Consider the following 25,810-nt stretch of genomic DNA (forward strand, 5'->3'; position numbering starts at 1 on the left):
AGGCCCCGGGCCAAAGGCAAGCCACCAGGCTGCCCAAGGATGTTTGAATTATAGGTAGGTTCTGTCACTGAAGACAATTCCAGGGCACACACAAAAAAATCCTGCTTTAAAAACAAAATCAATAGAAAGTACACAAAGGATATAGTCCCTGAGCCATTATGTAAGAATAGAAATGATAAATGAAATAAAAAGCAAAAGAATTTTTTTTTTAAGTGCTTTCATTGCTCTCCTGGAGAATACAGATTGAAATTGTGAACTTGGCAGCTGTTCCCACAGGAAGAGGGCAGCATCACAGGTCTGAAACACAAGCTTTCTTCTGGAAACTGCCCACTTATTATGGATGACGGTTGTATCACCTTGAATAGAGGGAACAAAGACTGTGTGTGTGTGTCTGTGTGTGTGCGTGCGTGTGTTTGTGTGCCATAATTCAGCTTTGCTAGCACAAAGTGTAAGAGAACAGTCCTACACGGAGTGGTGGAACCGTGGAGGAATTTCTGAGAATTAGCCTTAGGCAAAAGGCTTTTGGCTGGAAACTTGCACTGAAAACCTACCTTATAAGTAAGCATGCGACTTTCACCTGACTTAATTTTCTTCAGTCCCAAGGGCTCCAGCCAGAGCAAAGGTCTTGGTCTGGGTTGCTGGCATGTTCACTCTTCAGAGTAAACTGAGAATAAATTCAAAGACAAATCACCAAAGGTAATTTCTTTCTTTGACATGGTATATAATTGGGATGGTTTTTAATGGAAAATTTTCATATTTTCTCATCAAAGTAATAGATATGTAATCTTTGTATTTGGATTAAGTAGGGATGAAGGAAATGAGAAGGGAGGAAAGAACAAAGAACTGGGTGGGGTGGAGAAATCTGAGTCCTGGTTGCAGCCTTGGCATATCTCTGGAACCTTGGGGAAGTCTCAGGCGTTTCAGGCCTTGGCTCAGTTACATTAATAAAAGAAGCTGGGGGCGCCTGGGTGGCTCAGTTGGTTAAGCGTCTGCCTTGTCTCAGGTCATGATCCTGGGGTCCTGGGATCAAGCCCCACATCAGGCTCCCTGCTTAGTGGAGACTCTGCTTCTCCCTCTTCTTCTGCTTGTGCTCATTCTTTGTCAAATAAATAAACTCTTTAAAAAAATAAATAAATAAAAGAAGCTTGAACTGGATGATCTTTAAGGTCCTTTCCAGCTCAGTCCTAGGAATCAGACTCTTAGTTTTGACTTTTTTTGTTGTTGTTGTTATGGTTAGGCAGTGCCACAACAATGATGTGAGGTGGAATGAGGGTCAGAAGGGTCATTGTGAGGCTGATAGCAGGTCTCAGGCCACTCTCTACCTTCTCCAGCATTTTTGCAAAGATGATTTCAGAGTAAGATAGACATCAAGGTAGGTGTCTGTATGTATTTGTTGAATGAATGAGTGAATGAATGAATGAATCATTCAGGGCAGGACGGAGGGAGAAGAGAATGGAAATATCCAGCTAGAGGAAGTTTATTTGGGATAGAGTATAGATTTGTGTCGATGGCAGTGATGGCTGGGGGTAGGTTTTATGGACGCATTCAGCAGGAGCTGCCCTTCAGCCCTGGGAAGTACTAGGGTTAGGGGTGAATTTTTACAGTCTTTTTTTTTTTTTTAAGATTTTATTTATGGGGCACCTGGGTGGCTCAGTGACTGAGCGTCTGCCTTTGGTTCAGGGTGTGATACCGGGGTCCTGGGATCAAGTCCCACATCGGGCTCCCCACAGAGGGCCTGCTTCTCCCTCTGCCTATGTCTCTCTCTCTGTGTGTCTCTCATGAATAAATACATAAAATCTTAAAAGTGTATATTTTATTTATTTATTTGAGAGAGAGAGAGAGAGATTAGGGGGAGGAGCAGAGGGAGAGGGACAAGCAGACTCTGCAGAGTACAGACCCCACTGCCTGGCTCGATCTCACGACCCTGAGATCAGGACCTGAGCCACCTGAACCAGAACCCAAAGTTGGCAGATGCTTAACTGACTGAGCCACCCAGGTGCCCCTAATTTACACATACTCTTTATCTAAGGAATAGGTAGAATGATTGCTGACAGGGTCACTCAGTAATACAGTCCTTCCAGTACAGATGGCTCAAGTACAACGTAATAGGACTTTTGTTCTCTACAATTTGATGACCAGAATATTCATTAGGATTTGCTTTGGCTGAGGTTTACAGAAATCTAAAATAATAGTGGTTTATTTTTTCTCTCACATAAAAAGTCTGTGGCACAGACTTGGGGGCTCTGTGGTGTCACAGATTCAGGCTCCTTCCACCTCAGGAAGAAATATGGATGGCCACGTGAATTGAGCCATCCTATCCACATTCCAGCCAGCAGGGAAAAGAAAGGGCCAGAAAGGGCCCACCTCCTGCCTTAGTCTATTTGGGCTGCTATCACAAAATACAACAGGCTGTGTAGCTTATAAATGTATTTCTCACAGTTTTGGAAGCTGAAAGTCCAAGATCAGGTTGTACTCTGGTGAGGGCCCTCTTCTGAATTCATGGCAGATGCTTTCGAGCTGTTGTCCTCAAATAGTGGAAGGGACAAGGAATCTCTCTGGAGTCTCTTTTACAAGGGCACTAATCTCATTCATGAGCGCTCCACCCTCATGATTTAAGCACTCCCCAAAGTTTCCATCTCTTAATACCATCACTCTTGGGGGTTATTCAACATATGAATTTAAGGGAGACAAAATATTCAGACAATAGTACCTTCCCACCCCACTCCTAATAATGACACTTCATGTAAGTTGAACTTGGCACTTTTCTTTTTATCCCATTGACCAACACTTAGTTACATTGCCATACCCATGTGCGATGGAGACCGGGAAACACAGCTGTTATTCATAATAGCTAAAAATCAAGGTTGTTTTTTATTTGTTTTGACTAAGAAAAGAAAAAGTTATTAGGGAATATTAATTTTTGTCACCTTAAGATATTATAGACTTACTGCAATTATGCTTCCATTATTCAACTCCTTTGGGTGCTTATCCCTTAAAATTGTCTTCAGGACACATAGCAAATTATTTTCAGTATTCTTTTTTTTTTTTTAAAGATTTTATTTATTTATTCTTGAGAGATAGAAGGAGAGACAGAGCCAGAGACACAGGCAGAGGTAGAAGCAGGCTCCATGCACCGGGAGCCCGATGTGGGATTCGATCCCGGGTCTCCAGGATCGCGCCCTGGGCCAAAGGCAGGCGCCAAACTGCTGCGCCACCCAGGGATCCCTATTTTCAGTATTCTAAATGAATCTTCATCTTGTGGAGGTGGATTTGATTTTTGAAACTGGGCCCACTCAGGACAACTGTGATGAGCAAGATGGGTGATAAAGCTGAGCATTATCATCTCATAAGAACAACATAGGGGCTTCTACCCCTGGATATTATGGACCATTCTGGTTATTATGACCATCTTTGCAGAAAATAACTCTAAGACTTGAACACGATATATAAATTGACTACTTGAGGGTACTGAAGAGGAAACAGAAGTAAATAGATTCTGGTGTGGCATGTGAGCTTGGAGGGGAGGGGATGAGGAGTCATACAAGTAAGGCCTCCACCACCACAACTTTTAGCCTGAAGCTAATTGTAGCTCACAAAGTGGCTTGTGTAATAGAGGGGCAACATTAAAAACTCTACAGTCTTGCTGTCCTAGGGAATAAAAAGTCAGGTCAGAGCATCACGAATGCTGAAAAAGTGGGAGAACCCAGTAAGGAAACTTAAAAAGGAGACACCCTACCCCGCCGACCAAATTTCTAATCAACTGCTGAACCACATACATGCAGAACACACTCAAAGCAGTTGAGCTAGACAAAAAGATCTACACTCAGGCTGGAGCTGCCACCCAAGAAACAGTTCGCAGTTCAAGCCCAGCAAGAAAATCATTTGCTCAAACAAAGGAAAGGCAACTCTCATCAGAGGAAAAATAATGGAATCTGAAATCTCTGCAACTTAGCCTTCATGAGGTCCAAGCTGTAGTCCAAAGTTACCTAACAGGTAAAGAACCATGAAGCTGAAACACATCCTTCAAAGTCAACCAGATCTAACCCGAAGATGAATAAGATGTGGGAATCTTAAAACACAGGATTCTTAAGTGTTTTTATAGTTTTAAAAGACTTTACAGCTAAAGTAAATGAAGCAAATGAAGCAAAGAAAATTGAGGAAATAAACGCTTGTTTTCAATGAATCAGAATCTCAGCAGAGAAATGGAAAGTTTCAGTGGAGAAATTAAAACCATAAAAAAGAACCAAAAGGAAATCCCTTTTTTTTTTTTTTTTTTGGAAATCCCTTTTAATGTGTTGCTTTCTTTCTGCATTCCAGGTTTATAACATTTTGAGTAAGGTGTGCCTTAGAGTAGACTTTTATTTTACTTTTATTTTGTGTTTATTTTACTTGGTGTTTTTCCAGCATCTTGTGTCTGCAGATTTCTGACTTTTATTACATTTGGGAAGCATTTGGTTGTCATTTCTTCAAATATTTTTTCCACTCCATTTTCTTCTCTCCTTCTGCAATTCCAATCAGATGTATGTTTACTGTTTGATATCATCTAACAAGTCCCTAAGATTTTGTTCATTTAGTTTTTTAAAAGATTTTATTTATTTCTATGAGAGAGAGCACAACACACATGAGAGAGAGAGAGAGAGAGAGAGCATGTGCAAGTGAGAGCATGGGGCAGGGGAAAGGGTTAGAGGGAGAGGGAGAAGCAGAGCAGGGAGCCCAATGTGGGCAGATTTCAGGACCCTGGGATCATGACCTGCGCCCAACACAGACGCTTAACCAATTGAGCCACTCAGGCACCCCTGTTCATTTTATTTTTGATATTTTTTCCTGTTACTCATCTTGAGTAATTTTGGTTGATCTATCTTAAAGTTTACTTATTCTTTCATTTAACATATCCATTTGGTTGTTAAGTCTATCTGCTCAATTCTTTTAAGAATTGCACTTTTCATTTCTAGAATTTGCATGAAGAAGTACATTATTAACTTTAATGGGCTATGAAAAGTTAAGGATGTATTTTGTAATTTATAGGTCAACCATTAATATAAAAATGCAGACACCGTAGCTAAAGAACCATCAATAAAACTAAAATGGAATATTTATAAAATATTAAAGTAATACCAAAAAAGGCAGGAAATGGGAAATGAAGAAGCAGAAGAGAAAAGTTGGCAACAAAAATATAAAATGATAGAACCCAATTAACCATATTAATAATTACATCAAATGTTAATAGCCTAAACACTCATCAAAAGACTAAAATTGGTGATTATTCTTAAGTGGATCAAAAAAGCCAAATGTAACACCTCACTGGAAAAGATATATAGATGGCAAATAAATATGAAAGATGTGCCACATCATATGTAATTAGGAGTCTACAAATTAAAACAATTGATACCACTGGATGCCTATTAAAATGGCAAAAATTCAGGACACTGGTGACACTAAATACTGGTGAGGATGCAGATCAACAGGAACTCTCATCCATTGCTTGTAGGAGTGCAAAATGGTACAGTTCCTTTGGAAGACAGTTTGGTGGTTTCTTACAAATAAACACCCTTACCATCCAGCAATTACATTTCTTGACATTTACCCAAATTAGTTGAAAACTTTTGTATAAACAAAAATTTTCACATAATGTTTAGAGCCGCTTTATTCATAATTGCCAAAAACTCCCAAGGTAACCAAGAGGTCCTTTAGTAGGTGAATGGATAAATAAACTGTGGTACATCCACACAAGGAATGTTATTCAGGGCTGAAAAGAAATGAGTTATCAAGCCACCAAAAAGACACAGAGGAACCTTAAATGCATATGAGACAAGCCACTCTGAAAAGCTATATACTGTTTGATTCTATTATAACATTCTGAAAAAGGCACAACTATAAAAACAGTAAAAATATCTGGTTGCCAGGGAATGGGGTAGGGGAAAGGATGAATGAGCAGAACAGAGCAGGTTTTTAGAAAAGTGAAACTATTCTGTATGATAGTACAATGGGGGATACATGTTATTGTATGTTTGTTAAAACTCATACCAAGTGTAAATCCGAATGTAAACTATGGACTTTGGGTAACAATGATGTCAGTGTTGGTTGAAACATAGGTACCACTCTGGTGTGGGATGTTGATATTGGGGAGGGTATGTGTGTTTAGGGGGAGGGAACTCTCTATACTTTCTGCTCAATTTAACTGTGGACCTAGGACTGCTCTAAAAAATAGTCTATTTAAAAAACAAATACTTGAAATATAAAGTCAGAGACAGCTCAAAAATAGATGGATAGAAAAATGATATATCATGTAAATAGTAAGCACAGGAAGGCTGAAGTGGCTATATTAGTATCATACAAAATAGATTTTGAAACAAAGTGTATTACCAATGATAAAGGGCACTTCAGAATAATAAAAGTTTTAGTCAAGGTGACATAAAAATCACAAATTTGTCCATGCTCAAATGAAGTGGGCGCCCTGGGTGGCTCAGCGGTTTGGTGCCTGCCTTTGGCCCAGGGCATGATCCTGGAGTCCTGGGATCGAGTCCCATATCCAGCTCCCTGCATGGAGCCTGCATCTCCCTCCGCCTATGTTTCTGGCCACCCCCCACCTCTCTCTGTGTCTCTCATGAATAAATAAATAAAATCTTTAAAAAAAATACATGAAGTAAAATTGACAGAATCAAAGGAAGAAATATGTAATCATAACTGGAGATTATAATGTCTCTCAGAAATTGATAGAGTTGGGACCCCTGGGTGGCTCAGTGGTTGAGTGTCTGCCTTTGGCTCAGGTCATGATCCTGGGGTCCTGGGATTGAGTCCCGGATCAGGCTCCCTGCGAGGAGCCTGTTTCTCCCTCTGCCTAGGTCTCTGCCTTTCTCTGTGTGTCTCTCATGAATAAATAAGATTTTTTTTTAAAAAAAAGAAAGAAATTGATAGAATAAACAAACAAAAATCAGCAAAGACAGAAAATGTTAACAATATACTATCAACCACTTTGACCTAAGTGATATTTATAGAACACTTCACCCGACAACAGCAAAATGCACATTCTTTTCAAGTGTACATGATACGTTTATCAGGATAGACCATATTCTGGACCATAAACAAATCTCAGTAAATTCAAGTTTATTTTCTAACTACAATTAAATTAAATTGGAAACTAAGAACAGTAAGATAACTAGGAATATCATAAATATTTGGAAACTAAACACTGAGTGAATGGGCATGTTTAACCTTGAAGAAGAAATCACACGAGATTAGAAAATATTTTGTACTGAATGATAATAAAAATACAACATATCAAAATTCATGGGATATGCTAAGTAGAACCTAGAGGGAAATAAATTATAACTTTGAATTCCTATAAGATAAAAGAAGAGGGGATCCCTGGGTGGCTCAGTGGTTTAGCGCCTGCCTTTGGCCCAGGGCCCGATCGTGGAGTCCTGGGTTTGAGTCTGCATCTCCCTCCTCCTGTGTCTCTGCCTCTCTCTCTCTCTCTCATAAATGAATAAATCAATCTTTTAAAAAATGAGAATAGGAAAAAAGGGAAAATTAGTAAAACCAAAAGTTGGTCATTTGAAAATACCAATAAAATTCATAAATCTCAATCCCAACTGACCAAGAAAAAAAAAGATATTGTCATATCAGTAATGAAAGAGAGGACTCCATTATAGATCCTTCAGACATGAAAAGAAGAACACTCCATTATTATTTTAAAATTTTTTTAGATTTATTTATTTATTTGTTGGGGGAGGGACAAAGGGAAAGAATCTTCATGCAGACTCCCCACTGAGCACGGAGTCTGACTCGGGGCTTGATCTTACTACCAATAAGCTTATGATCCAAGCAGAAACCCGGAGTCAGATGCCCAAACAACTGAGGTGCCATCCAGTGCCCCAAACACTCCATTATTATTAGTATGAACATCTTTATGCATTAAATGTGACCATTTAGGTGAAATGGACACATTTTGGGAAAGACGTAAATTACAAAGCTGACTCAAGAAGGAACAAGAATTCTCAACAGCCCTATGACAAAGAAATGAAATTTGGAATTTTAAAACATTCTGATAAAGAAAACTTCTGGTTCAGATGGCTTCACTGGTGAATTTTATCAAGCATTTAAAGAAAAAATAATACCAATCTTACAAAAAATCTTCCAGAAAATAAAGGAGGAAGAAACACTTCCTAACTCAATTTATGATGTCATATTATCCTGATTCCAAAGCCAGGTGAAAACATCTTAAGAAAGAAAACTACAGATCAATATCCCTCATGAATATATATGCAAAAATCCTCAAACAACATATTATCATCAAACCAAATCTAGCAGCATATAAAAAGATTATACACCGTAATCAAGGGGCAATGCAAGCTTGGCTTGACATCTGAAAATCAATGTAATTCAATAAATTAATAGAATATAGGAGGACAAAATATCATTTTAAGAAGTACAGAAATAGCATTTTTTGAAATTCAAAACTGTTATCATTAAAAATAACTCAACAAATTGTGAATAAAAGCAAACTTCCCAACTTGATTAAGGCTATCTACAAAATCTGACAGCTAATGTCATGCTACAATGTGAATGATTCAGTGCTTTCTACCTAAGATCAGGGTAAAGGCTAAGATATTAGCTCTAACCACTTTATTTAATATTGTATGGACCTGCCTAGCTAGTGCTAGGCACTGGTATACAGAGTATAGAGTATAAAGGAAGAAGTAAAACCATCTTTATTTATAAGTGACATACAAAAAACCCTAAGGAATCCCAAAAAACTATTAGAAGTAATAATGAACTTAGCTAGGTTGCAGGATATAACATACAATAATCAATTTCATTTCACCATATAAAACAGCATAAAAACATATAGGAATAGGTTTAGCAAAAGATGTGCAAGACCTATAGGCTGAAAAGCTACAAGACATTATGGGAAATTCAGGAAGGTCTCCATAAATAGAGCTATACCATGTTCATGGATTAGAAGTTTCAATGCTGTTAAATGAGCAATCCTCCTTAAATTAGTCAATAGATTTGGTGTAATACCTGGGGAAATTCAGAGAAGGTTTTTTTTTTTTTTTTTAAGAAATTTACAAATTTATGTTAAACTTTATATGGGAAGACAACCTAGGATATTTAAAACTATTTTGAAAAAGGAGAACAATGTTGGAGCACTTACACTGTCTAATTTCAAGAAAAACATGTGGCTCTTGCAGTAACGGTATGTGGCCCTTACTAACAATATGTAGTAAACTGAATTTTATCCTTTTGGCTTATAAATTAACATTTCAATAATTTCCAAAAAAGGAAAGGTGGCACAGCTCTGATATAAGCATGTAATTTCCCAAGATGGCTACTATGAAGGGTAATACTCATTTGGCATGATTGCTGGGGGAAAGAATGCATGTTGAACATAAGCTTTGTAATCAAGATAGAACTGGGTTTAAATACTGTATACGCCACTTATCTCTCTAAACCTCAGTTTCTTCATCTGCAAATGGGATGCACAGTGTAAAAATTAAAGAAATACAGCATAGAGGCTTAGCTCTATGTTATGACTGTGGAGCTAACCTAACTGGGCCCTGTTCCTAACTCTGCCATTTTGTAACTATGTGGCCTTGGGCATGTTTAACCTTTCCATGCTTCACTTTGCTTGTTTTTAAATTGAGGATACTAAAAGTGCCTATAAACATTGTAATGGACATCAAATGAATTAATAAATCTAAAGCACTTAGAACAGCCTGGCACATAATAAGTACTCAAAAAACTATTACCTACTGTTGTTATCATGTCCCTGTGTTATGAGGACAAAATGTGGTTACTTTCATCAAACACCAAGCAAGGCTCCCAGTATCTACTAAATGTTAGCTCTCGTCCTTCTATAGAGCCTAAGTAACATTCTAGGAGTAGGGTTTGACACTGATGTGTGTATTTTGCAGTATAGGGGGTAGTCATAAATTTTAGTTTCTTAAACTCTCTTTCTTTATAATTTTTTCAATACTTAAAAAAAATGCCTCCTGATAGAATTATAATGCAAAATGGAAACCTTAATAATGGATGTCAAATACTATCCCTCCAAGACTCCATCACAGGCCATATATCTCCTTTGATCCCAACTGGCAATCATGTCCAGCAGCCTGCTGCCCAAGGACTGCAAAACGCAGGCTGCCTCCCTCTTTTCCTCTTCCCTTTCTTTTTCTTCTTTGGTTGTGTTAGGCAGAAACTACAGGACACCATAAAACAGTCAGAAGCTTCTATTCTCCCTTTATTCTGTGTCAAATGCGATAGCAATTGGTGTACAGCTGTCATCCTCCTGCTCTCCCCTTGAAGGAAACTCCTCAGCTGTGTGAATAGCTCTGAGCCCTAGAACTGGCATAACTTGCTCTGCCAATGGGTCAGATGACAGCAGGGTCATCCACAACTTATAAATGGCCTTTGAGTGCACAGCTTCAGAACCACATGGAGGGAGAGGAGGTGGTTCCATTTCTTTAATAATTTTCCTTGGAGAAGAACTCGTGATTGCGTGGTAACAATTTTATATCTTCATTAGGGATGCTGAGCTTTTAAATTTTGCCTTCTAATTGAAACATGAAAAGTTAGAAGGATTTTAAGCCAAAAGACATTAAGCAGAGGATCTGCACATATCCCATAACCTATTCCTTTGTTGGAGATCTGCAGCCAGTCTCTGAGATGGGGAGATAGAACTTGGCTCTGCTTCTATGTGAAGAGCCAATCTCTATACGTTGAGGGGGGAGAGGGATGTTTTGGTCTCTCAGGTCTATCTTGGGCATTTTCTCTGAAAAGCCCTCATATGTTGACTTTCCAAAGATAAGACTTCTCCTTCACTGTCTTCACTCCCCTGGGTCTGGCACCCCAGCCACCCATGTCTCTGTAGCAGCCAAGGCAGCAAAATAAGTAAACACAAGCATCTATGCAGAGATGCTCTTGGGCCCCCTAGATACAAACTTACACATTATTTTGCAAACTCTTTTTTCTCCTCATTACCTTGATTTCTCTGCATCACTATAAGGTGTGGGCTTTACTCTCTTCCTTTTCTTTTAAACAATTTAAGTGATGTTACCCTGTGCCTTTCTCCACTAATAATAATAAAACTTTCCCAATAGTCCACCTTGTCTAAATTTTCTAAAATTTCCTCCTCCTTTTCCTCCTCTCCTATTGCTTACCCTCCCATTTTTCCCTTGGAATGATCCACTGGGAATAAAGACTTTTCTCACGAGAAGAGGCCGAGTATTCCTCTCAAAGGGACCACAGCTCTGGCAGGCTTATGTTTGCATTATCAATGGCACTTCAATCACATTGCCAAAGTATTTCAGACAGAATGTGTGAAGAATGTGAGCTTTTAAAAAATCTTCGGCCAAGAGTCAACTTTTCTTGAGCTATTTGAAATCCTTCCCACACAACCTCAATTCCCAGTCTCACTACACTTTTACTAATTAATGTTTATTTTCCCGTCTCCAAATGTTCTGCTTGTATATGCCTACAATGTGGCAGCATTCCCTACCCTAGGAACTCTCTAGCTATGGTAGAGTGAAGATAATGTATAAACAGGAAGTCAAAATTTGACATAAAAAAAAAGATCCATTTTGTAAACAGAAGTCTCTATTATGAGTTTCCTGACCCTTTCTGGGAACATTGAAATGTAGGCACATACATCATTATTGCCTAAAGCTTCAAGTCAAGAACGAAGTTAATGTTGAACACCATTCTGTGTGCTTTGCCACAGGCTCATTCATTCATTCATTCATTCAGCAAATACTGTATATAAGGCAGGATACAGGCACTAAGGTTGCATATAGAGATAAGAAAGTGTTCTCATGATTATAGAACTCATATTCTAGTGGAAAGACAGACAAGTAAAGAAATAATTACAAAGTAAGATTGCTAAGTGCTATGTTAGAGGAATTAACACATGGTGTGGGAAGACTGGGGAGGAAAACGGTAACATGGGGGTAGGATAAATGCGTTTATTGACAATTGTTAGTGTCCACTATGCACCAAGTAGTGTTGGGGGAAGGGGAAAACAAAACCAATTCCCTGTCTTTGCAGAGTTTACATTCTAATGAAAGAGACAGGCAATAAGAAAAAAGGATGTACTATCAGGATGCTGGATAGTGTTCTAGAAGAGGGGCCTGGAAACAAAACAAAACGCTGGGATGAAAGGTAGGTTGCAGAGGAGCGATGCAGGAGATGGGAACAGGTGAGCAAGGGCATGAAATATTCTGCAAAGGGAGTTATTAGGTGTATCATTAGGTGGATCACAGGTGCAATAGGAGGCATAGGGTGCATTTTTCCCTAAGACAGAGTTTGGAACTCAATGTCAGAACCAGAAGGGACACTGGAGGTAAAAATGAACATACTACCTCATTTTTTCAGATGAAGAAAATTAGACTCGCAGAGGGAGAAGTAATTTGTCCCAGCGAGTGGGGCGCAGAACCGGGATAAACTCATTTTTCTCCACAGTTCAGCCCTGGCCTCCCTCCCAGGAGAAGCCGTGCTGGGGAGGCGGCTGGGAAGGGCAGCCTGGGTCTCGGGATCCGGCGCACACAGCGCCCCCTCCCGGTGCTTCCCCGCAGAGCCGCTCCCCTTCTGGCCTCGAGCGGGGGCTCCCCGGGCGCAGACGGCGGCAGCTCCCGGTCCGCGGGGCCCCGGGGGTGCGCGCGGGCCTCCCGGCCGCTTCACCTGTTTTCTTCCGCCGCCGAGGGGCTTCCGGCGGGGGGGGGGGTGGCGCGGCGGCCCGGGGCCCGGGACTCCGCGGGAGCGGGGCGCTCTGCATCTCCCGGGCTGGAGACCCGCCACCCCCACCCCCCGCCCCCGCCGGCCGCGGCGCGCGCCGAGCCCTGCAATTGGCGGCGGGGCTGGCGGCGTCGGGAGCAACGCCCTTTCGCCGGCTTTCCCGGCGGCCGGGACCTGAGGCCGGCTCCCCGCGAGCCAGCCGCCCGCCCCTCCGCCCTCCGCCCCCCGCCCCTCCGCCCCACCCTTCCTCCCCCGCCCGGGGTCCGGGAGCAGCGGCGCGCGGCGGAGCTCCGAGCCATGGGAGCCTCGCACTCTCAGAGCCCGCGGGGCCGGGAGCCGGCGGGGGACAGGCCCCCGACAGCCCGAGACAGCGCGTGAGTCCCGAGCCCCCCCGGGGCCGCCGTTCGGGGGTTGGCGCGCCGGCCCGCGGGGGCTGCGAAGGTGGGGTTCCCGCCCGCGGGTCGGGGCGCCGGGGTGGGCCTGGCGGCACGTCCCGCCGCGAGCCTGGCCCTGCTGGGGCCCCGGGGCGCCCCGCCGCGACCCCGCCGCCCAGGGCGCGCCCAGGCGGGGCCGCTGCCCGGCGCCTGCCTGTTCGCGCTGCGCGGGTGGGAGAAGGGGACCCCGAGTTTTCCCGAACTCGTCCACGCGGGAAAACACACGTGTCCTCAAGGGCTCGGACGCATTCGCGAGACAGCTGTGTGCAGGGGAGTGTAGATGCAAGAGAGGAGCTCGAGTCTCAGATCATTGGGCTCGTGTTGGCCTTCGGAGTGCAGGAATTTGGGTGCAGTGCTTGCTGTTCCTAAGAACTCCCTCTCTTGTTTGCTCCGAGGGCTTCATGATGATCTCAGAAAAAGGGCTGTATTGTAGCAGCAGCAATTAGGCTTTTGTTCTGGGACAACAACAGTTGGGGACACCCTGTAACTGAAATGCAAACTGCGAAGAAGCATTTTTAGAGAACGTAGTTTAAAGCAAGTTAGTTGCAGGGTTGGAAAGGGGGCCGTGCTTCTCTCCAGAGAGAATGCGTGAAGAACTACTTGAGAACACAAATGGTTGTCAAGCTTTTATTTTAAAGGTTTTGTTTACTCATGAGAGAGAGAGAGAGAGAGAGAGAGAGAGAGAGGCAGAGACACAGGCAGAGGGAGAAGGGAGCCTGATGCGGGACTTGATCCCAGGACCCCGGGATCTCGCCCTGAGCGGAAGGCAGCTCAACCGCTGAGCCACTCAGGCGTCCCCGTCGTTAAGCTTTTAATTTAAAATAGTTTTAGAGCGTGTGTGTATCTTGGAGGTGAGGTAATGTTAAGGAATTCATACTGTATTTTAAGTCGGCCAATGACAAAGCTAATTCATTTGAGAAAGAGACACTTAGGCTTCACATAGAGCAGCCTGGGCCATGGGGGGGGGGTGGTGATCATCTTGTCAAGGCAAAGTAGCTTTCTGAATTTCCAAATGATAGACATGTTAGTTATGCCTCCTGATGTTTATGTATGATCACTAAACTTAGCTCAGGAAGCTTATTAATCACTTGGATAGCTCATACAGCATATAAAATGTGCAAAACACTTTTTAAAATACTCTAATCCCCAAGAACATTGGGTTTCTATTATTGCCCTCATGTTCCTGATGAAAAAACTGAAGGACAGAGAGATTAAGTGACTTGCCCAAGGTCACACTGCCAGAAGTGTATAGACTCCAGATCGCTTGCTGCAGCTGCCTCCCACAGGAGAGCTGCGGCTATTATGGGAAGCTAACTTTTGTCTCAGCCCGCAGAATTCATCCCACATTTTTTTTTCTTTAATTCTTCCTGCATAAGGGAGAAATCTCTATTAGCAATGCTTAGAATCTACTAAGAGGAAATTGCCAAAGTTGCTTTAACCTTTTTATTTTTTTTAATCTTTATTTATTTATGATAGTCACAGAGAGAGAGGCAGAGACACAGGCAGAGGGAGAAGCAGGCTCCATGCACCGGGAGCCTGACGTGGGAAGCAGGCTCCATGCACCGGGAGCCTGACGTGGGATTCGATCCCGGTCTCCAGGATCGTGCCCTGGGCCAAAGGCAGGCGCCAAACCGCTGCGCCACCCAGGGATCCCTGCTTTAACCTTTTAAAAAACAAATAGGGGGGGCAGCCCGGGTGGCTCAGCGGTTTAGCGCCACCTTCAGCCCAGGGCATGATTCTGGAGACCTGGGATCGAGTCCCGCACTGGGCTCCCTGCATGGAGCCTGCTTCTCCCTCTGCCTGTCTCTGCCTCTCTCTCTCTCTCTCAGTCTCTGTCTCTCACGAATAAATAAATAAAATCTTAAAACAAAAACAAAACAAATATGAGGGACACCTAGGTGGCTCAGCGGTTGAGCTTTTGGCTCAGGGCGTGATCCCGGGATCCGGGATCGTGTCCCACCCACATTGGGCTCCTTGCAGGAAGCCTGCTTCTTCCTTTACCTGTGCCTCTGCCTCTCTCTCTCTTTGTCTCTCTCTCTCTCCCTGTGTCTCTCATGAATAAATAAAATCTTTTAAAAAAATAAACAAAGAAACAAATATGAGAAGCACTGTAACATTGAGATGAAGTTAAGTGTTTTAGAAGCACAGAGCCTTGGGTTTACTTCTAGGCTCTACTCCTTAACAGCTGGAGATCTTTAGTCTGTTCCTTAACCTCTCTGTATTTATTTCCTTATTTGTAAAGTGGGAATGAAAACAATGTCCATTTCATAGGCTGTTCTGAAGATGACATAAGATCAGGTGTACATGAAAAAATAAGTTAATAGTTATATAATATGTCTCTGAGCAATATATTGTTTTAGCCAAGGATAAAAGTTGGCTAATCTTTGTGAACATGTGGCAGGGGTTACTGTGTAATTTGAAAGTAAATATTAGAATCATTCACTAGTAGCATGCAGAACGCGTGCTTCCATGTATGGTTCAGTTGTTAGGGTGAGGAATTTGATTCTCAATTGTTAAATTTTCCAATGGCATGGCAGTAGATAGAGGATCTCTCTTTCAATGAGGTTCTTACATGTACCTTAGATACTTAGCAAAGCTGGCCTAAGTATGATCAGCATAAAAGTCCATCTTTGATCTTCACCTGGAAATACAGCCCAGGTGTGCCCTTCCCTACTCAGTTGAATACATTAAGAAGCACATAAACTCATGTAGGCAACAATAGGATTATTTGGTCTCAGAGTGTGCAAACTGCTTAAGGAGTCAATCCTACAAACCACTTGGTGTGCACTGGGTCAAAGACTAGAAATAAGCGATTCCACACCTGTAATATGAAAAGCTAAAAGTATATCCTTTATCCAAGCCCTGCCTTTTTAGATGTACAAGCCACAAGTCTCTCCAGGGTCTGAGAAAGTGGGGGATTCATTGTTAATGTCACCCGGCCACAGATTTCCTGCCGGACATATGGCTAATGTGGATAACACTGACCTCAAGGAAGTTCTCCTACTCGAGCCTTTTCAGTTGCATTTTCAAAATCTATTGTTCCTTTCCAAAAAAATAAATACATGAAATGCTCACAAGGAACACATTACTATGGCATTTGTCTTTTGAGGGAGAAATTATGTTGCAGGATGTTCACAATTTATATTTCAGAATAATTTAATCAAGCCCTAAAATTAACCAGATAAATCTCTTGTAGCAGAGTTCTATTGTGAAATATAAAGAAGTATGGAAGTACATGAAAAGAAATGTCTGTTTTTTTTTTTGTTTTTTTTTTTACTCAGTCCCTGTGTACAGTCTGGCTGAAGAAATGCCCAATTTTAAGATAATGCTCATCAGTATTGAAAATTGTAGCTGTCTGCCTTACTCAAACCCAAGGAAACAAAATTGCTGGCTTTGGTAAAAAAAAAAAAAAAATTAGGGGAAATTTCACTTCATTTATTCAGGGAGGCTGCACACTATGGTGATTAGGAACAGAAGCTGAAGAGTGAGGCAGACCTGGATTGGAATTCCAGCTAGAGAGTTTACTGACTTCCTTTAGGAAGCCTTAGAAAATAATCACTTAATTCCTCTGTTGGGCAAAATTTCTACATCTTTAAAATGGCAGTAATCATGGGGGTGCCTGGGTGGCTCAGTTGGTTGAGGATCCACTCTTGATTTCAGCTCAGGTCGGGATCTCAGAGTCATGAAATCAAGCCCTCAGTCTGGCTCTGTGCTCAGTTGGGGGTCGGTTTGAGATTCTTTCCTCCTGCACTGCCCCCACCATCCCACTTGCATGTACACACATGCTCTCTCTCAAATGAATCTTTAAAAAAATAATAAATGGCAATAATCATAACTACTTTTTGAAGTGCAGGGCCTGGTACTTACTGATGGCTCAATACCTGAGTTATTATAAGTACCTTTACATGTGCATATAAACCAGATGCTATGCCAGATTCTTTGGGATGTATATTTTTGAAAAAGGTAGAGTCTTTTCTGAAGGGAAGGTGCCCTAATTCAGCAAGGCCTCATAAAGAAGAAGCAAGACAATAACTTTGTTGAGTTAGTTTTTTTCCTCAGTTAATTTACATTTTCCAGAAAGATGCACTCTCAAGAGGACGAACATGTGTTTGAGACCATGGCAGTTTGGTGAAATGTTTGAAATCACTGATTCCTTAGGTGATTAGTTTTGGCAATGTGGCCAGGGTGGGTTTTCTAAGAGCAATAAATAATTTGTGGAAAAATTTGAAAAAATGGCATAAACAGAGCCTATTAGTTTTTAGGGAAAGTGGTGTGTAACTAATTCATCTACTGCTTGTTGAGCTTGTCTGCCTGGAATGCAAGATATGCACCTGCTGTCAATTTCTATTAAATTTCTAGAACAAACTTTGTTTGCATTTGGAATGTATCATAATGGAATAGGACAGTGCAAAGTTGGGAGGAGTTTGAGGTCTTAAGTGTTTTTGCTGTGCACCTTTCTGATCATGTAGATTAGATACAGGTTCTACAAGGTTCTAGTGAACTGCAAAATCAGCAACCATTAAACTCAAGTGCCACTTGTTGGGCACATCACTGCAGGACAGATGTCCCTGACCTGAAAAGGAAGCACTGGCTTTGAGGTTTTATTTTTTTTAATTAATTAATTAATTTATTTTTTTATTTATGATAGCCACACACACAGAGAGAGAGAGGCAGAGACATAGGCAGAGGGAGAAGCAGGCTCCATGCACTGGGAGCCCGACGTGGGACTCCATCCTGGGTCTCCAGGATCGCGCCCTGGGCCAAAGGCAGGCGCTAAATCGCTGCGCCACCCAGGGATCCCGGCTTTGAGGTTTTAGACAGGAAAATATTACTCAAAACATGTTAATTTGGGGAATAATATTCTGAAACCCATTGCAATTTTTATTGTCATTAAAAACATTTTAAGTTCCCAGTTGCTACAGAAATTTTTTAAGTGCCTGTTTAAATGGCTCTATCTCTGGTGAGGCCGGCACAAAAAGAAAATGGTTTGAATTGTAAGACAAGAGGATTATTTGTGTGTATATGTTGAATTTAGTTATCACAACTTCTCAGCCATGAGGGTAGTTCAGATGGTAGAAAGGGCTAATTAAGGGAAGAAAAATTCTTCTCTGAATAATTAAAAGGTAAAATAGTTGCTCTATCAAGGGTCGAAACTCTAAGGAGGTTCAGGTATAGTTTTGTTCCATAATTTCTTTACTCTTTTTGATTCAGTGACCAACTGTGCCCTACCCCTTCTTCCACCCCACAGCTTCTCCCAGCTGGTGCATGTTCCAGTATTAAAAATCAAGGAGAGGGGTGCCCTGGTGGCTCAGTCAGTTAAGCAGTTAAGATCTACCTTCGTTTGGCTCAGGTCATGATCCTGGAGTCCTGGGATTGAGCCCTAAGTTGGGCTCCGTGCTCAGTGGGAGTCTACTTCTCCCTCTGATCCTCCCCTTTAAAAAAAAATTTTTTTTTTAAGATTTTATTTATTTATTCATGAGAGGCACAGAGAGAGAGAGGCAGAGACATAGGCAGAGAGAGAAGCAGGCTCCATGCAGGGAGCCTGATGTGGGACTTGATCCCGGGCCTCCAGGATCAGGCCCCGGTTGAAGGCAGGCACTAAACCACTGAGCCATCCAGGGATCCCCATAATCCTCCCCTTTCTCATGCTCCCCCCTCCCCTCTCATACAATCTCTTTCTTAAATAAATAAATAAATAAATAAATAAATGAAATGTTTTTTAAAAATTCAAGAAGAGGCTCCTGGGTGGCTCAGTCGGTTGAGTGTCTGACTCTTGATTTCAACTCAGGTCATGATGTTGGGGATCCAGCCCTGGGCTGAACTCTGAGCAAAGCCAGGAGTTGGCTTGAAAGTTCTCTCCCTCTGCCCCTCCTCCTGCACCCATGTGTTCTCTCTCTCTCTAAAATAAAATAAACAAATCTTTAAAAATCAAGAAGAGAAAAGGACAAAAGGCAGAGCATGGCTGCTTGTGTCCTGAGCTAACAAAGTAGATTATCTAATGTCTGAGTTGGTCTATAGGCAGAGTGGGCTGCAGGGTGTGTGAATTTGTTAACCCAAGGGTCAGGAAATGAACCTGGTGCATCCAAATAGCCACAGAATATGGCGGCCCATCTTCTGACGAAGCTCACTCATGCTATTGGGGGGTTTTTTGTTTGTTTTTCTTGTGGTAACTGCACATAACATAAAATTCACCATTTAAATAATTTTTAAGTGTACACTTAAAATGAAGTGGGATTAAGTACATTCACAATGATGTGTGACCATCACAAATACCATTTCCAGGACTTTTTTTGCATCCCAAACAGAAACTCTGTACCCATTAGGCAATAATTCCTCATCTTTTCCACTGCTAGCCCCTGGTGACCTTTATTCTGTCTCTATCCACTGATTCTAGGTCCCTCCTGTAACTAGAAGCATACAATATTTGCTCTTTGATGTCTGGCTTACATAACTTAGCATCATGCCCTCAAGGTTCATCCCTTTTGTAGCATGTATCAGAATTTCGTTCCTTTTTATGGCTGGGTATGATTCCAGTGTATGTACACACCCTATTCTATTTGTCTGTTTGTCTGTTGATGGGCACTTGGGTTCCCTTCACCTTTTGGCTATTATGAATAATTCTGCTATGCAGGTTAGTGTGCACATATCTGTTTGAGTCTCTACTTTCAGTTCTTTTGGGTATATGCCCAGGAGCAGAATTACTGGGTCTTATGGTAACTCTATGTTTAACTTTTTGAGGAACCACTCAATGGTTTTCCCCAGGACTTCACTATTTTACATTCCCACCAGCAATGCATGAGGTTCCAGTTTCTCCACATCTTTCCAACATATTTTTTGCTTCTTTTTTTATTAATATCTAGCCTACCAGGTGTGAAATGGCATCTCATTTTGTTTTGATTTGCATTTCCCTAGTGATCAATGATGTTGATTGTCCTTTCATGTGCTTATCAACCATTTGTATATCTCCTTTGGAGAAATGCCTATTCAAGTCCTTTGCCCAGTTTTGAATTTAGTTGTTTTGCTGTTGAGTTACAGGTGTCCTTTAGTTATCCTGGATATTAATCCTTTATCAGATATGTAGTTTTGAATATTTTCTCCCATTCCGTGGGTTGCCTTTTCGCTATGTTGATAGTATCCTTTGATGCATGAAAGTACTTAATTTTGATAAAGTCCAGTTTATCCACTCTTCCTTGTATTGCTGGTGCTTTTGGTGTCATATTTAAGAAGTTATTGTGGGACCCATGTCGTGAAGATTTTGCCTTATGTCTTATCTAGGAGTATTATAGTTTTAGCTCTTAAGTTTAGGTCTTGTATCCATTTTGAGAGTAAGTTTTGCATCTGGTGTAAGGTCAGGGCTCCTTCATTCTTTTGCATGTGTGTCCAGTTTTTCTGGCACCGTTTGTTGAAAAGATGATCCTTTCCCCACTGAATGGTTTTGTTTCTGGGCTCTCTATTCTGTTCTATATATGTCTATCTTTATGCTAGTACCACACTGTTTAGATTACTGCAACTTTGTACTAAGTTTGAATCAGGAAGTAGGAGTCCTTCAAATTTTTTTTCAAGACTGTTTTGGCTATTTGGGGTTTCTTGAGGTGGGATTTGTATATGTGTGTGTGTGTTAAGTCAGCCAGTCTTGCATAAGAGGATGCTAGACTGCCTTCAAGTGATAGTATACCCCAGAAATTCTCCTTCTCAGCCCTCTCTGCTTCCTCATCTCCAGGCAGATTTTTCACCCCAAGAGATCGGCTGAGAACCTGCCCTGACCCAGACACTCAGGAACCAAGTATCTAAAGAGGACCTAGATGTGGGCAGCCCGGGTGGCTCAGCGGTTTAGCACCTGCCTTCAGCCCAGGGCATGATCCTGGAGACCTGGGATCGAGTCCCATGTCAGGCTCCCTGCATGGAGCCTGCTTCTGCCTCTGCCTGTGTCTCTGCCTCTCTCTATGTGTGTCTCTCATGAACAAATAAATAAAATCTTAAAAAAAAATAAAGAGGACCTAGATGTGGATAGGAGTCCCAGAGAGGCAGGCACGAGAGTGAAATCACTGTGAGGGTCAGGGGTCCTGAGAGGTGAGCATCAGGGAGCCCACCTGTTCTCAGAGAAGAGACTAATCCTGGAAGGAGTCCTGAAGGAGGAGTGAGTTGCCAGGTGAGGGGGGTCAGGGAAGGGATGTCCAGGTGAAAGGAAAGCCTATGTGAAGCATGGCCCCCTGGTGTCAGGAGTTTGCCATATGGGGTGGGGGGAGTAGTAAGGATTTGAGGGTGAGGTGGCTGTGGGATGGACTGATGGGATTGGGAAGCAGTGAGTATGGAGAAGTGGGTAAAGTCTGGGTGGTGAGGTCTTTGTGGCTATGTGGGAATTTGGACTTAATTTAAGGAAGTTTTCAGCTGAGGGATTGGCCAAGCCACTGTGGCAGCCCTGAACGAAACTGAGGAGAAGTATCCTTGCAGAGTACCTCAACCAAATGGTGGGGATTCCAGTAAACCACAACTTCCTATGATTCTCCCCAGCACCTCCCTGTCTACCCTAAGCAGCACATCCAGGGGACTAGAGTTTACTTTTTCAACCTCTTACCTTGTCTTCATTTTTGTTTATTAGCTCTTCAGTAGCATATGTAAACATTTCTATTTTTCTGATTTTCTTTTTTTTTTTTTAAAGATTTTATTTATTTATTCATGATAGACACAGAGAGAGGCAGAGACAAGTAGAGGGAGAAGCAGGTTCCTTGTGGGGAGCCCAGTGTGGGACTCGAACCCAGGACCCGGGGATCACAATCTGAGCCAAAAGGAAACACTCAACCACTGAGCCACCCAGGAGCCCCTGATTTTCCAAATTTTCTATGAGAAGCATATAATCCCTTTTATAATCATAAAGTATATGAAAATTTGAAAATTTAGAAAACCCAGAAAAATATAAAGAAAATAAATCATTCATAATCTTTTTACTCAGAGATGACTATTAATATCTTGGTACATTTTATTACTGTCTCTTTTTTCCAATATGCTTTTCAAAAGAGGAGTTATACCATGTTGTACATTCTGATTTTTTGACTTAATGTTATTAACATTTCTCTGTATCATTATACTGAGATTGCACATTATTTTCATGTACCAGCAGTATAGCATCCTTTCCAATGCTGGGCACTATCATTTTGAATCTTTGCCAGTTTAGTAAGAAAAAAATATATAATCTTGATTTAATTTTTGTGTCCATTATCAGTGAGAGTGAACTTTTCTCCATATGTTATTAGCCAACTGTAATTTTTTATTTATTTCTGTTTGCTAATTTGTACTGAAATATTAATTTTTTTCATATTTATTTGTGAGGGTTCTCTAAATGATAAGGCCAGCTAACATCTATTGAGTGCTCACTATGTGCTAGGAAAATGTTGATGTCTTACATACACATTAATTTACATGATTTTCAAAATAGGCCTATAGAGTAGGTACAATTTTAAATTCCTATTTTATACATGAGGAAATGGACACAGAGAGATTAAACAACTTGCCCAAGACCTCACAGCCAATGAGTGACAAAATTGAGATTTATACCTAGACAGCCTGAACCCAGAGACCTATATGCCTTGCTATTGTATCATACAAATCTAATAACCCTTATTTACCATTTTTTTGTTGTTTTGAGGGAGGAGGTATTTATTAAAGATTTATTTGAGAGGGGGATGGGGTAGAGGGAGAGAATCTCAAGCAGACTCCCTGCTGAGCACAGAGCCTGATGCAGGGCTGGATCTCACCACCGTGAGATCATCATCTGAGCCAAAAACCTAGAGTCTGACACTTAAACAATGGAGCCACCCAGGCACCCCAAGGGGGAGGTATTTTCTAAATTAACTTTTTATTTAGAACAGCTTTAGATTTACAGAAAAATTCCCACCTACTTCTCAGTTCCTATACATGCCACACAGTCTCCCTATTACCACTGTCTCATATTAGTATAGCATTTGTTACAAAATTTTTAAAATATTTTATTTATTTATTTGAGATAGTGAGGAAAGGAGAGAGAATGAGCACTAGCAGAGGGGAGGAGCAGAGGGAGAGGGAGAAGCCGACTTGTTGAACAGGGAGCCTGATGCAAGGCTTGATCCCAGGACCCTGAGATCTTGACCTGAGCTGAAAGCAGATGTTTAACTGACTGAGCCACCCAGTCACTCCATTAATTACAATTAATGGAACTGTCGCTGATATATTAACTCAAGTCCATATTTTATTCAGATTTACTTAGTTTTTATCTGATCTCCTTTTTCTTTTTTATATAAATTATTTTTATTGTGTGAAAATAATTCATGATGATTGAAAATAAAAATGCAGCATATAACAAAATAGGCATTTACTTATTAAAAGCAACCTGTACTGATAGCCCTTTTTCTGTTATGGAATCCCCTCTAGAATACTATGTTACATTTAGTAGTTCTGTTACTTTTTAATGTAAATAAACCTATCATGTTTTCCTCTAGGCTTTCTTCCTCTGTGGTTATGCTTGGGAAGTTCTTCCCCATCCCAAGATGAGATATCTTTTTTCTTCTAGTTGTTATATGACTTCCTTTTCTTTATGATAAGTCATTTACTCTATCTGAAATTTCTAGAATTAGTAGTGTAAGGTAAGGCTCTAACTTTTTTTTTTTTTTTTCCAAAAAAGCTAGCCAGTTACTCCAGGAGTAAAGTACAGACATTCCCTGATTTACTAGGGTTTGAGCTAATGATTTCTCACCTTGAGGATGGTGTGAAAACCACACACATTCAGTAGAAACCATATATGGAGTTTTGAGTTCTGGTCCTTTCCCAGGCTAGCTGTACGCAGGACGAGCTTCTTTGGCGATGCTGGGTGGCAGCGGGGAGCCACAGCCCTCTGTCAGCCAGGCGATCATGAGGGTGGACTACCCGTACCCTGGAAACCGTTTTGTTTCTTTCGGTACAGTGTTCGATATATCACAGGAGATATTCAACACTTTGTTATGAAATAGGCCTCGTGTTCCGTGATTTTGCCCAACTGTAGGCTAATAGAAGTGCTCGGAGCACATTTAAGGTTGGCTAGGCTAAACTATGGTGCTTGATTGGTTAGGTGTATTAAATGCATTTTTGACTTCGATATTTTCAACTTAAAATGGATTTATCAGGATGTAACCCCATTGTAAATTAAGGAAAACCTGCATTAAATAATCCGTCTCTTCCCGCAGATTGTAATACCATTTTAAAAATTGGGTACTATACCTCTCCTCCTGTTTAACACTTGTTGGTTTTTCTCTTTCCATTCTTATCAATTCAACAAATACTAACTGACTGCTTTCTTGTGTTCAAGCTCTGTGAATATTATTTATTATTTATGTAGGAATTTACATGAGCAGAGAGAAGCATTTTTAAAATTTGAAATCTAAGTATTCATTTTATAATTTGGGGGGGCAAGACATTTGCCAGAGAGTCAGATGAGTGGAGCTGACTTTGGGAATGGAGGGGGATATGAGGAGCTTGGGAAAAAGTAGTATTCATAATTGAGCTTTTTTCATAGATTTTATACTGACATTGGTCACTCTGCAGTTCGTTTGAAGATTTCATTTTAAACAGTTTAGCTTCCTGTTTGGATACAGTGGTGCCTTCAAATACCCTCAGGCCATCTGCATGCTTTGTCATGCTTACACTTTTCTTGGACAGTCTAGACTTTATTTTTCATGGTAATATGATGTAAAGTCCTTGTGGATTTATATAAGGAATGGCAAATGATTAACCACTATTTTCTACTCCTTTATCTTCCAGCTCTTCTACCTGTAGAGACTTGGTAACTCTGGAGAGTAAGAGAATTCCTCACGCTGACATTCCTCATTTTCAGAATTCTCACTGTTAAGGCTACTGCAGATATACTTTTTTTTTGTCCTGTACATAGTATAATTTTGCCTGACCAATCTTATGGTATGCCGGCTGCAAATGCTATTAATAACAATTGTAGGGACTTGGTAACTCTGGAGAGTAAGAGAATTCCTCACGCTGACATTCCTCATTTTCAGAATTCTCACTGTTAAGGCTACTGCGGATATACTTTTTTTTTGTCCTGTACATAGTACAATTTTGCCTGACCAATCTTATGGTATGCCGGCTGCAAATGCTATTAATAACAATTGTAGGCAAAAGAAGTTATATTTGGCTTGCTTTAATTTAGGGGTATTACATAGAAACTTTGGAGTCATATCTATTTTCTGAAAGTAGGCTAACTGTTTCTAATATAACCCACACATTTGTCTCATACTGCATGTTCCCATAAAAGCCTTACAGCAATGGTATGTCACTGGTAAGGATGAGAGCCCCTAGGAATCTTGTAAAGATGCTGTGCTCTAGAGCAACAGGTCTTAAAACTCCTTTGGATCACAGATCCCTTGATAATATAAAACATTGGTAGACTTTTAATAAATGAACACACATGTATATATAATATATAAAAGTTAGGAGTATCAGGGATCCTGAGGCCACTGCATTAACTTATTTAATCCATTCCTAGACTCAGGGCCCCTAGGTGACTCAGTTGAGTGCCCAGCCCTTGGTTTTGGCTCAGGTCATGATCTCAGGGTTGTGGGATCAAGCTCCCTGTTGAGCTCCATGCTCACTTGGGAGTCTGCTTGAGATTCTCTCTCTCCCTCTCC

The 25,810-nt window shown here is 41.2% G+C and overlaps 1 protein-coding gene across 8 annotated transcripts in view; it reads left to right on the forward strand.

Moving 5' to 3' along the window:
* The window catches only part of TACC1 (transforming acidic coiled-coil containing protein 1), a 119,428-nt gene that overhangs the window by 18,223 nt on the left and 75,395 nt on the right, over positions 1 to 25,810 (forward strand). For 2 of the 8 annotated variants that reach the window (XM_041753943.1, XM_041753945.1), the window contains exon 1: positions 12,695 to 13,106. The exons of 3 other annotated variants lie outside the window; for them this stretch is intronic. Coding sequence is in view for 3 of the 5 variants with exons in the window: in XM_041753945.1 (XP_041609879.1) it covers positions 13,030 to 13,106 (77 nt within the window). In the remaining 2 variants the exon portion in view is untranslated. Of the gene's footprint in view, positions 1 to 12,646; positions 13,107 to 25,810 lie in introns of those variants that run through there. 3 more of the 8 variants (XM_041753946.1, XM_041753952.1, XM_041753948.1) reach the window with 3 other exon arrangements.

The sequence above is a fragment of the Vulpes lagopus genome, chromosome 4 (assembly GCF_018345385.1).
Source record: "Vulpes lagopus strain Blue_001 chromosome 4, ASM1834538v1, whole genome shotgun sequence".
NCBI classification, from domain to species: Eukaryota; Metazoa; Chordata; class Mammalia; order Carnivora; family Canidae; genus Vulpes; species Vulpes lagopus.